Source organism: Euphorbia lathyris, chromosome 2 (genome assembly GCF_963576675.1).
Source record: "Euphorbia lathyris chromosome 2, ddEupLath1.1, whole genome shotgun sequence".
NCBI classification, from domain to species: Eukaryota; Viridiplantae; Streptophyta; class Magnoliopsida; order Malpighiales; family Euphorbiaceae; genus Euphorbia; species Euphorbia lathyris.
In genome coordinates, this window is record NC_088911.1 from 119,617,489 (window position 1) to 119,631,130 (window position 13,642).

Sequence of the window (13,642 nt, forward strand, 5' to 3'; positions counted from 1 at the left end):
CACCTGAAAACACTACTAATAAACAAATACCCAAATAGATTTAACTCTTATCCAGCTCTGTCCTTCGATGCTTACTCTATGCTAAATGATTTAGTTACTCTTCATAATGGTAAGATTACAAATAGCAAGTAGATCATACAAACTTATAATGAACAAAATATAGAAGGGAGCTAAAAACTCCTGAGAAATGACAGAAAGTAAAAATACTATATAAAAAGTACTGAAATTATTACGAAAGATAGGAGGTAAGTGATCCTTAAGGATAGACTGTTATCCATATATAGGTCACCCAAAAAGGTGAAACTTTGCGCTTAAGCAAATGTGTTAATGTACTAAAAAAGAATAATGTTGCAACATTCAGAAAAAGGTAAAACAAGTGACATCCATACACGGTGCCACTACACTTATTACATTTCTTCTAGCGTCTTTATCCGTTGATGCACAAACTGCCCCTTTTGCCCTCCTTTAAGTTCGAATCCGCACTTTGGACCTGAAAAGATATAATTAACAGAATAAGTCCAATATTATGGTCCAAAAATATAACACGTCTATTACAATGACAATTAGCATAGATTATTGTACATCAACTATAAATATTTTGAACTTGTATATAGAAATATATATAAAAAAAAAAAAAAAAATGAAACCACTACATAGTTGATTTAGAACATAGATGGTTACCCCTATTATTACTAATCAATTTTATCAATTAGTTATAGCTCCTAATTCACATAACGTAGAGATGGGAAATCTTGAATTTAATATGCAGCTAATTCTTAATAAACTATACTGTAAAAAAAAAAAAAATATGCACATTTTGACTGGGAGCTGGATCTCCATATAATTTCTTAATATTTTTCTCCTTTCAACATCAGTATCCTCTTAATAAAATCTGTACAGATCTCATTGTTAAAGTAAAGATTACAACTTTTATACTTTATTGGTAATTTATTATGCTTTTTGACTACATTGATTTTTTTATTTTATAGATTTCTTCCTTAATCATGCGTATGCTTATTCTTTTCAAGCTTTAAAGAATTACTTCAACCTTATGACATGAAGATTAAAAAAATTAAAAAAACAAAAAATGACAGTATTATACAATGACTTGAAGAAGTTCTTCAACATTATGTTTATGACACTAAGGTGCAGCAGATTATTGTACAGAGGAAGCATAACTAAGATTTAACTACATCTCAACAAAAACAAAAAGAACAGGGCATAATAAAAGAATTTCATCCGATCTTTACCGAAAATATTACAGTTCATTGATGGGGAGTGAGAGAAGGAAATGAAGGTATGGACTGTAGAATTAACTTCCGGCCACTCCTTATAATGCTATGTGGAGGAGACACCCTCTTGCTGTTGGGAGAAGTTTTGATACCGGTGCTCGGAGAGGAGTAGTTATCTCTTAGAATGTCCGGCATATCCTCATCCGGAACAGTTTGAAGTTGTCTCTCAAACTTCTGTTCAGGTCTGAGAATATTGAGTTTGCCATACTTTTGACTGGTATATAATCCGGATGATGATCCAATGCCAAGAAAAGATCTTGGCGGTTTGCCCTTCGATGAAAATGGCAACTGAAGCAGGGGTCTGGAAATAGATAATGGTGTCGCAGGAATTGCATTATTTGGATTATGCTCTTCAATATTACGGATTTCAATTTTCTGTGAAGCTTTTTCGGGTCCATTATTCTCTTCTCCTTCTGTTTCTTCTTCTACTTCAGCTTCTGTCTCAGGTGGAGCAGAGCCTGAATTCCAAAAGTAATTAATTAACTGCTCAAATAAGAAGTATGAATTAACTAATAAAGCAATCATGAAAACTTCTGCGGGAACTCACCATCCTTTCTACCGAATGCATTCTTGCATCCTTCACATCTGCAGTTAATGGAGCATCCAACACCACCCTTCACAAAAAACCATGATTAATCAGTCTATGTCAAGCATGAAAAGCATAGAGCATAGGCGAAAGAGAGAGAGGAAGAAACCTGATAGCATTCGCAGTATTTCTTTAGGCAATTTGATTTCTTGCAATTGCATCCTCGTTTATGGCGTGCTGAGGCAGGTGTTTTGTTGGAATCATCCTGGTTTACATAAGAATACAAGTTAACAAAGAGATTTCAAACAGTTCATTAAGCCAGAAAGCAGGATAAAGCCTAAAATCTAACCCCGATTTCCACTACAGTTTCGGAGCCCCTTATCACTTTTGGAGCAAATGCAAGCGGATTACGAGACTCTATCTGTTTGCGAGTTGCAAGAACAGTATCTTCATGAATAGGCTTGTTGAAGCATTCTTGACATGAACATGGTTCTATACAGTAGACACCAGCAGCAAAACATTCACAGTAACTGCACGGAAAAAACATTAGGAAACAATAATGCAGCTTCATATGTAGCATATGCCCACAGCTGAATCTAAAATTTATACAAGTTAACAACTCACAGTTTCAAACACTTCGATTTCTTACAGTTGCAGCGTTTGCACCCTTCATTTTCTCCTTCCAACTTCCGCCTGAAAATATAATTGGAAATCATAATTAGGAGAACAAACAAAGAGCTTTCAAGTGTATAAGATAATATGAGAATATATTGCTAAGGAGCATGCCTCCTCTTCTTGGGGCTATTGTGATTGAACTCATCAGCAATTAAACAATTTGATGTCTGAGAAACATCTTCCAAAAGTAGAACACCATTTTCAGTTGGATCTATTTCTGGCTCAGAGGCTAAAGTCAATGGGTCAATAAGTTCTTGACCGCTAATTGGGGACTGGAAGGAAGCACCAGGGCTATGCAAACTTATTTCAGATGATGAAGCTTCAATATTCACAGTTTTGCTATCCTTGGAAATTATTGTCAAAGCATTTAAGTGCAAACCAATTCCAGGTAACACACGCCTCGAAGAATCACTACCAGGGTTTACAAGCATCAGCTGCTTATCTTTAGAGGCAAGCTTCTCATCCAATTGCACTCCATTAGAAGCACTTGAATTTGAATGATCGTTCAAGTTCTTCCTACGAGCTACGACCGTCTCAAAATCTAGGCAACGCCTTCGCATGCCACGATGCAAATTAGAAACAACCTATAAACAGAGAGAAGATCAATATGAAAATCATGTTTGCTCGATGCAATCATTAGTGATATCTATGAATATTAGAAAATAGAAACTAGTCGCATTTTTTACCATCTCATGGGACATTTCCATCTCGTTCTTCGCTTCCTCACTAGGATTGCTAGTCACGCCTTTACGTGCATTGTTACTATTACTAGTAGCAAAACTTTCCCATGCCCGGTTGATTTCGTTTGGCTCAACAGTTTCTCCAGGTTGAGTTGAAGGATATTCCAGCTCATCTTCACCAGAACCCACATGATCTATTTGCATTTCAGGCACCTCATGAGGATCCACTGTTCTCTGCATTAGCTCATTAAAGGTCTCAGAATCAATAGGAGAATTAAAAATCAATAAGTCAGCAGCATCTGTTAGCAAATTCTCCCAGTCAGAATCTGTAGCTTCTGTTTTCTGCTCACTTTGATAAATCGCTTGGAGATTTGCTTCACGTTCAGGTAAAGACTTTCGACAGATCTCCGATGCAGATATACCATCCAATGCTGACATACAATCAACCTGAGGACCACAACGAGGTGTTGGATCACTAACCGGGCTGCCACAGTCATATTTTAGCTTCTGTGGAAGCTCAGTTGCAAACCTTACACGTTTATTAGGAGGTACCACCACAGAATCTTCTCCGACTGACACTCCTGGATCAATATTTTCTTGTAGCTCAGATGAGTTATCATACAGATGAGCTATGTCCAGAGCAGTCCCTTCATGATTGGTGACTTTATTCCCGTTTCCGGAGGAAAACTCAGGTTTTGATGGATCTGAATTGTTATGCCTGAAAGTAGAAGACTATTAATTTTTTGGAGTAGAATCTAGAGTTCATATTAAAATGTAAAGAAAGAAAGGGAAATTACCTTCTAAGGAACCTTGATTCCTTGTGAGAGCTAACATGAGGAGAAGTAAAAATAGATGGAAGGGATGAAAAACTAAGTGATTGAAATGTCTGAGTAATGGGAATAGACTTCACTGGTTTGATAGGAGAGAGACTATTTATATAGTTAAAGACAGGGGAATCCTGAAACCAGAAACAAAGATTCTTATGAGATGACAACATCAAAAAAGCAATCACATGGAGGCAAAAAGATAATCTCAATTCTCAAATGCAATAAACTGTGGTGACATGCAGATGAATTCTGTCACAAAATTTCAATTCAGGTACTTACAACAAACCTTATAATCTAAATCAAAGACTACTTGAGACAAGTAAAGAGCAAATGAATATACTAAAAGAGGAAAAATCAAAGATACAACGAGCAACTAATCCAGGTTTCACCCAAGTAGCAATTGAAGAGACCTGGAGTTGATAATTCAGCAAACATCACACATGCATAAAAGCTCGAAACTCACAGGGACCTGGAAATCAGATGGTAAAATTGGCACTAGAAACACAGATCTATACCATTTTAAACTGGAATTCACACACACAAATCAGAATTTCCTAGTAACCAGACGCTCAATTTAAGAAATCGCAGAAAAAAAAAACCCCAAGGGGTTTATTCCATCGAGAACCCAAAGCAAGCACATGCAAGCGATGGAAAAAGCAGAAGCTGGAGAGTCAAACTTAAAATTCAGCAACTCCAAAGCACCAAAACAAAAAGAAAATGGTAAGAAAGAGAGATAGCAAATTAGCAACCAATCACCTCGAATTTAGAAAGAGGAGTGGTGATCTTGGTCTTCTCAGGAGTATCCATGGCAACTCAACTCAGAGAAGAAGCAGCTCTACTCTACGTAGCTTAAATTAGCAAAAGAAATCATAAATTAGCCGAACGAACACACAATGTTTATTTCCTTTTTGGTTCCGAGTCCATCTACTTTCCACCAATGTCACTTTCTTCTTTATGTTGGTATAAGATAGAGCGAGAAAGAAGAAGAAGAGGAAGAAGACGAGATTCAAGAAGAAGCGGGAAAGAGGGAGGAGGAGGGGTTTAGATTTTGTCAATAAAACCCCAAATGACCCACCATTGTTAGCCCCACAATCCTCCTCCTTGAAACAAAAACTGTTTTATATATATGTCATTTGGTCTTCTCCTTCTTCCTTACACCTTTTACTTTTTTTTTATTATTATTCAAAAGTAACGTATTCCATTTCCTCCATTTTTTCTTTTTCTTTTTTACTTTTTCTTTTTACAATTTACAGACATAAATCCACTTCTATTTTGTTTTTTTCCTATTTTTCTGTTACTTCCACTGATTACCTCAGCTTTTAAGCACCATAAATCATTTCTGGATACTAATAGAATTACACGGTCAAATTCTTGGGTCAATTACTGATTAAGCATACATACATCATCTCCTAGTCAAAATTTAATTATCATAAATAAATTTAAATTTAACCGTAATTCACTAAATTCACTTGATTAGTCATTGACCAGATGAAAATTACTACTTAACTCAATTAACGTAAAAAAAATTTATCATTGGTCAATTAGGACTAGTTTAATATTTATGATAATCATTAATACATTATAATGGTCATGTTTTCACATTCATCTCTTTTGAGGTCAAATAAGATTAATATGTTTTACAACAATGATTAAATGTTACATTGATTTTGTTTGACGATTTTTAAATGGTAATAATGTTTTTATGGTAGTATTATGTGGATCCGAATCACTTATCGTTAAATCTAGGCATTTAAAGTCAATGCGAATAATATTGGATATTTTATATTTTTTTATTAAAATAGAATGGGACTCACCAATTAAGATGATATTAATTAGAAAAAAAAAATATTTAAAAGAAAAAAGAATATGTGACAATAAAACTTTAGTATATATTTATTTTTATTTTTCAGGCATATCATGCTGAAATATTGAATGTGTCAACTGCCACGTCACGTCATGAGATAAGAAAATAATACACAAATAGATGGGGGCATTGAATAGGAACATTGTTGATAACATGGATTGCCCGTGAAATGTCTTGAAGGAATAGCATTGCTGCATATCCTTGCTTTTTAGCTTTTATTTGTATGCATTTGTTCCAAGGGTATTTTCGACACATATTTATCCCTATCTTGCTGACATGGCGAATGCTGGCAATTGTAGTTTTGGCGGTCGAAATTTTTCAAATGTTAGGTTATATAGTAGGACCTCAACTAATGTTGTACGTAGCTCATAGTCCACTTAAATCAACATTTTTTTTTAAACATCTTAATTAATCATTGATTACTTTTTTTTTTTTTTTTTTTTTTTTTTTGACTAAATTGATTACTCACTCTTTAGTCGGTATTTTTCTCAAGAAAATAATATAGTTCTACATGCATCACGTAAAATTAAATCTAAATGTTAAATAGTATAGTACAACTTTTATAAATTAATAATATTGGAACCATGTAATTTTATTAATTTATAGAGATATTAATTTATCGAGTATTAATTTAGTGAGCTGACCCAATTCGGGACCAGAAGAAATTATTATATTAAAGATGTTATTAATTTATTGAGTATTAATTTATGAATATTTTACTGTACTAGGTCAATTTCGACCATTGACTCTGTCTTTAGAGGTTGACCTACACTGGGGGTGAGTCCTTTAGGTACACTCTAGTGTCAAATATTAGATCTAGCCTAAGAGCTCGATCGTTGACTTTGTCCTTAAAGGTTGAAATGACCTGGAGTGGGTCTCTTGGATACACTATGATATCAAATATTGGGTCAACCCCAAGAGTTGACTCTGTCCTTAGAGATTGACATGCGCTGGGGTGAGTCTCATAAGTACATGCTGATGTTAAAGTCGGTCAGATTTTCAGAAAAATTACTGAAAATAGAATGTAATTTGTCCAAAAAGAAAGAAAAATACCTTTTTATAGATGTCCCAAAGATGTGAGATTAGCTTATTGCCCTTCAGTGAGGCGGTGGCTATAGGTTAGTGTAAGGGGAGAGGGATTTTTGAATCCATAAAAGGATGAGTCCTCTTAAGACTGTCAGTCCATTTGGACTTGAATTTTTAATTTAGAGAATCTATAACAGATGTTCATCCAATAAGTATATTTCGAATTATTACATATGAGATAAAAAAAATTCAATATTTGTCGTTGGGTGCCCATTTTCCAATAGATAACCATCATCTCCTAAGTCTGATAGATAAAGGACATATAGCCCTGAACTGAGTGATGAGGAACCCTTTCGCCTTCGTAAACGACTTATGGAACTTGAAACTTAGAGGATTTTAATAATCAACCGTTTGTCAAGGTTATAAAACAGGTCAGTGTTTCATTTGCATCCTTTTTATTTCTTTTGCTTGCTTTCTGTTATTAGTTTATAGAATGCAAAGCAATACTTAGGGCTTTTTTAGCTAGAGATATCCAAAGTTTCTTCAAACTTGAACATTTCTTGGACCAGTGATTCTAGTGGAAATAATGAGTCATTTCGTCGAAAAGCCTAAGGAGTTTGAAGTCGTAGTTAGTTATAGACGCAATTTCTTTCCTACAATGGACCATTATACCAAAGAGTTGCTTGTCCATCTTGATTTTGCTAAGGCTGATGTCACTCTTATCGAGTTGTATAGAGAGGCTAGGAATCAATTACGCCTAATAGATGTGCATAGTTGGACCAAATGGGGAACCCATTTTAAACGCCAAGTGTGTTGAAACACCTTTCCCCATGATTTTGATTTGACAAAATTATTTAAGTAAAATTAAATATATTCTAAACACACTAAGTTTAAATGCTTTGATTTATTACACTAATGTGTTTGTTCAATGTTGAGTTAAATTGTTTATAAGACATAAAGACTAAATGGCTTAAAGCCCATTACGGAAGTCAAAGCCCAAGTCAAACAGATCAAGACACTCGGCCCGCGTGTGCAAAACGCTGTCGTTATGAACAAAACGCAGCTCAGCGAGAGAAGGATCTAGAAGACCTTCGTTGAACAACTTCGGAATGAAGCTGCTGAGTTGAATCGACAAAGAGTACAAGACAGCAGCTGAGCAAGAACAACTTCCAGACAAAGTGTTTCCACTTTGGGTAAAGTTCAGAAGACACAGGACGCTGTCTAGTTGACCTTACCATAAATGGAGAGACATTCTGCCGAACTAACTAAAAGCTGACCGAGGACAGAAGATACTCAAATCTGATTGGCCGAGAGCTCTGAGCAAGACTGAGTGACAACGACAGGAAGTCGTTTCCCTCCAACGGTTATTTCGAAATTCGAAATGACTGATGCCTCAGACGTCTCTATAAATAGAGCCCTTCAGTTGCTTCATTCATATACAGAACTTGATCAAGCCATTACGCTGACCAAAATTCTACTCAAAGTTCTGTGAGAAAAAGCAAAGCAAATACTTACACCAAATTATATATCTTTCGTGTAAAAGTCTAGAGTGATTATTCAATCATCTAAGGTGTCTTAGCAATTGTTGTTTAGGACAAATCTTTATCATTTCTAGAGATTAGAAAGGAGAGGCTGAGTACTCGGTTATAGTACTCAGCGAGAGATTAGGAGTGAGTAGAGGTATAGAGGAAGGTACTCTTGTTATACTCAGCTTCTAAGTTGTAAAAGGTTTGATGCTCTACCGTTAAAGAGCTCAGTAGAGAATTCGAAAGCTCGGAACGTGTTCCGGGGACAGGACGTAGGCTTAGAGGCCGAACATGGATAAATCTGCTGAGTAACATCTTTCTAACCTTAAACTCCTTAATATATATATTGCTTGCTTAAACAAAACTGACCAAGTAAAGAGGTCACGTTGAGTTGTGTTGTATTGAGTATCTGAGTTCAGGAATAGACTCAAGTGCTATCTCCTGACTCAAAAAAAGAAGCTGACTTAGTCACCAGTTGACTAAGCTAGTGTCTTAATTTACTCAGCACGCTGTGTAATCCTTTTTCAAAGAAAAAGAAGTCAGCCTTAACGTATTAAAATTTTAAATAGTTCCTATCCCCCCCATTTGGAACTAACTTGTTACGTTATAAGGGACCAACAAGTGGTATCAGAGCTTAAAAGCTCACTGAGAAAGGTTTAACTACTTTGAGTTGATCCCCACTATGGCTGAAAACAGCACTCGGTTTCTCCCAGGAAACCAGACAACTCAGATCTTACCTGAGGGGCTGTCCATCACTCGGCCTCCCCTATTATTCGGGTCTAACTACACCTTCTGGAAGAATAGGATGAAAAACTTTATTCAGGCAACAAATATGAGTGCATGGCTTTCAATAGTCCAAGGCCCATTTGTTCCTGTTGAGGTTGTGGCTGGCCAAACAGTTGTCAAAGCTGAGGCCAAATGGACAGAGGATGATCTCAAGAAGCTACAAAATCACGCTTCGGCTATAAACATGCTTCACTGTGCGCTTGATGCTGCAGAATATAATAAGATATCAGGTTGTGAGTCAGCGCAAGAGATCTGGAAGAAGCTGGAGGTCACCTACGAAGGAACCAACAAAGTAAAGGAGTCCAAGGTGAACCAGCAGATGAGACTATACGAGCTATTCGAGATGAACAATGATGAGGGAATCTCTGACATGAATGCAAGGTTTACAAACATCATCAATGAGCTCAAGAGACTTGGGAAGATCTTCACTGAGGAAGAACAAGTCAAGAAGATTCTTAGGAGTCTTCCTAAAAACTGGCAAGCAAAGAAGACTGCTGTTGAGGAAGCTCAAGACTTAACCACCTACAAATATGATGAACTCATCGGCTCACTGCTGACCTATGAGATCTCAATGAAGAATTTCGAGGTGAAGGAAAAGTCTGAAGACAAGAAGCAAAAATCTCTTGTCATGAAAGCTGACTCCACTGATGGGAGCTCAACAGATGATGAGGAGATGGCTATGTTCACCAGGAAGATGAAAAGGCTGTTCAGAAAGAATGACAAATATTCTAAGAAGCCTTACAGAAAGTTTGATAAGTATAAAGCTGAGTCCAGCGATACCCTGCAGGAAGATATCTCCCGCTGGCCGAGGATGATCCACACTCAGTATCCGCTGATCAAGATCCAGCCGCTGAGTCATTCCCTCAAGGGCTGACCAAAGGTAAAAGTGAACCTCAAATTGTTTTCACTGACCAATCTATACCTGCAGAGATTGTTGAAACACAGACAGCACAAGACATCAATCTACTAAAGGAGATAAGGATACCAAGAGGACACTCAGAGAGTGCCATTCTTGATGCCGCTGAGAATACCCTGATGATAAGAAATCAACTCAGGAGATACCTCAGCAACGTAGCCTTCGTCTCAGTTCAGGAACCAAAGAACTTCGCTGATGCTGAGGAAGATGAATTCTGGATGAACGCAATGCAAGAGGAACTTGACCAATTCAGAAGAAACGATGTATGGGAGTCAGTGCCACATCCAAGGAGTCAGAAGACCATTGGAACAAGATGGGTCTTCCGCAACAAGCTGGATGAGCAAGGAAATGTAGTCAGGAACAAAGCAAGGCTTGTAACTCAGGGCTATAGTCAGCAAGAAGGTATTGACTATGGTGAGACCTTTGCCCCAGTGGCAAGGCTAGAGGCTATTAGAATCTTATGCGCTTATGCAAGTTATATGAACTTTAAACTATTTCAAATGGATGTTAAGAGTGCATTCCTTAATGGAGTTATAAACGAGGAAGTCTATGTTAATCAACCTCCAGGGTTTGAGGATCCTAAATTCCCAAACCACGTTTATAAACTCAAAAAGGCTTTGTACGGCCTCAAGCAAGCACCACGTGCTTGGTATGAGAGGCTGACCAGTTTCCTGCTGACTAGAAATTATGTCAGAGGCAAAGCTGATACAACCTTATTCATTAAGAGAAAGGGTAAAGATACCCTGCTGGCTCAAATATATGTGGATGATATTATTTTCGGTGCTACTAATGAGTCAATGTGCAAAGAATTTAGCAAGCAAATGCAGACTGAGTTTGAAATGTCAATGATGGGAGAACTCAACTTCTTCCTTAGACTTCAAATCAAATAAGGGAAAAATGGCATCTTCATCAGTCAAGCTAAATATGCCAAGGAGATATTGAAGAAATATGATCTTGAAAATTGCAAGCCAATATCTACTCCTATGGGCACTGACACTGTCCTCTACGCTGACGAGAATGGTAAGTCGGTAGATAGCAAATTGTATCGAGGTATGATAGGCTCTCTACTTTACTTAACAGCAAGTAGACCGGACATTCAGTTCTCAGTATGCTACTGTGCTAGATATCAATCTAACCCTAAGGAATCTCATTACATAGCTGTAAAAAGAATCCTTATATATTTGCAAAGCTCAGTGAACGCAGGTTTATGGTATCCCAACACTCATGGTTTCACACTCGTTGGATACACTGACGCTGACTATGGACGAGACAAGCTTGAACGAAAAAGCACCTCTGGAGGATGTCACTTCTTAGGAAGCTGTCTTGTATCCTGGTTCAGCAAGAAGCAGGCGTCAGTAGCCTTGTCTACCACTGAAGCTGAGTACATTGCTGCTGGACACTGTGTTGCTCAAGTCCTATGGATTAAGCAACAGCTTGAAGACTATGGTGTTCAAACAAAGACAATTGAAGTCAAATGTGACAACAAAAGTGCAATTGATATATCAAAGAACCCAATTCAGCACAGCAGGATGAAGCATGTCAGCATCAGACATCACTTCATTAGAGACCATGTACTCAAGGGTGAGATAAAGCTGACCTATGTCCCAACGGATGAGCAGCTTGTGGATATCTTCACAAAGCCACTGGCTCGTGAGCAGTTCAGCATACTAAGAGAAGCCATTGTTATGTTTAATCCTCTTCAGTAAATTCCAGCTCTTAATATACATTCATGCTGAGTGAATTACCATGTTGAATGACTTATGCTATTATTTGCTGAGTGAATAGATGTATGCTGGGTGATTAATGCTAAATGAATGAATATCACATACTGAGCAAATATGCACACTGAGTAGTTATCTCAAACTGACCAACCAACTACTTAATTCATCCGTTTGTATAAAACTGACTACTCAGAATATAGAACGTTTAGAATTCTAAACACTGAGTACAAGATTCGTTGCATTTAATGCTAAAGCACGCGAATAGCCACCTAGGATGACGTATGCGCCGAATGTGTCATAAAAGCCTGGATCATTATCGGTTGACAATCCCAAGGCAAAACTGACACATGGATTCGATAAGATCCACCTTTCACCGCTATAAATAATGGGTAAATCCCCATTTTTATCTCTTTACACTTACCGAATTCTCTAGCATAAGCTCTCTCTCTCTAAAAACTCTCAAAACTTCCAAACCCCTCTCTGAAACTATGACTAAGATTTCAGTAAACATCTCCGGTGCCGGTCACCCTAAGACCAATTCCGACGAACCTTCTAAGTATACTACTCTGCCTGAAACGACTAAGGCCACTACACCGAGCAAAGGCAAAGCTGGCCAATCTACCTCCTCTAAAGGAAAGCCGACCAAAGTCAGAACCTACACTAAAGTCTTCGAAGACGTTAGAGAGTGGAAGATAGACTTCTCAAGATGGTTCTCTGAGGCTTTCGTAGAAACCGAGCAACCATTCTGTGAATGGATATCGAAGAATGGATGGACGGAGCTGTTCTCTATTAGAGATTCAACTTACCCTGACTTAGTAAGGGAATTCTACCATAATCTGAGGGTTGCTGACGATAACCAGGACTACCTAGTAACAGTGGTAAAGGAGAAAACAATCTTTGTCAACCCTACCTACCTTGCAAACTTGCTGAAGTTGAAAAATGAAGAGACAAAACTAACGAGAACTGGTGATCATGAAGGAACTGGGTACTTAGCCACCTTCTGCAAGCCCCCTGGCCATTCTGGAGAAATCTCCAGTTCCTCAATTGGTCAGCACCAAAAGATGGCACACTATCTGCTGACCAATTACATCTACCCTAAGATTAATTGCACCAGCTCAGTGACAAACTTCGAGCAGTGCTTCATATGGCATATGCTGACTTATAAGCCCATCAATATGCCAGTTTTCTTAATAGCCGGCTTCCAAAGGAGCATTGGAACTTTAAGGCTGGGCTCACTCATAACCAGAATCCTCAAACACCATCAGATTGACCTAACCGAGGAAACTGAGGCCTAAGGTTCTGAGATCACAGCTGCTGCGCTGCATGCCCTGAAGTATAACCAACCGGTTAAGAAAGCCAAAGGTGGTGATCAGCCTGCTGAGGAGACTGTCCCAAAGAGGGGCAAAAGAACAAAGTCTCCAGCTGCCCGCAAAAGAAAAGCTGTTGGGACTCCTTCGAAAGATGCTGAGTCGCCGGCAAAGAAGCTGATGTCAGCTGCTCAAAAAGGTCAGGAGAGACCTAAGTCAGCTTAGAAGAGAAGCAGGCAAGATGAGCCTGATACAGAAGAAAGAGTGGATGCTGCTGAGCAACCCCTGAAGAAAACGAAGTCTTCAGGGCTGACCCCAATTGATGATATCCCCACTGACATCATTGTTCCTAGTGATTCTCACTTCACACAATGTCAGGGAACTGAAGCTGAGCATCAAGAAGATGATGTGGAACTAGATGATCACTTCATCACTCAGGTGGAAAAAGAATTAGATAACGAAGATCAGGATGATGAGGAAGCAGAAGAAGAAGAAG

The 13,642-nt window shown here is 37.9% G+C and overlaps 1 protein-coding gene across 1 annotated transcript; it reads right to left on the minus strand.

Annotated features, from left to right (window-relative positions):
• Positions 1 to 1,082: 1,082 nt before the first annotated feature.
• Positions 1,083 to 5,116, minus strand: LOC136219695 (protein tesmin/TSO1-like CXC 2). Its single transcript, XM_066007183.1, has 9 exons — positions 4,757 to 5,116; positions 3,971 to 4,131; positions 3,180 to 3,891; positions 2,605 to 3,077; positions 2,443 to 2,511; positions 2,168 to 2,348; positions 1,988 to 2,083; positions 1,840 to 1,906; positions 1,083 to 1,750 (listed from the first exon to the last, which is right to left on the minus strand). Exons 1-9 carry the CDS (start codon positions 4,805 to 4,807, stop codon positions 1,266 to 1,268), a joined length of 2,295 nt encoding a protein of 764 aa, XP_065863255.1. The 5' UTR covers positions 4,808 to 5,116; the 3' UTR covers positions 1,083 to 1,265.
• Positions 5,117 to 13,642: the final 8,526 nt, after the last annotated feature.

Coding starts and splice junctions, on each gene's coding strand:
- LOC136219695 (XM_066007183.1), bottom strand. CDS start 4,807: ATGGATACTCCTGAGAAGACCAAGATCACCACTCCTCTTTCTAAATTC. Junction 2,349..2,442: donor AAATCGAAGTGTTTGAAACT/GTGAGTTGTTAA, acceptor TTTTCCGTGCAG/TTACTGTGAATGTTTTGCTG. Junction 1,751..1,839: donor TGCATTCGGTAGAAAGGATG/GTGAGTTCCCGC, acceptor TTTGGAATTCAG/GCTCTGCTCCACCTGAGACA.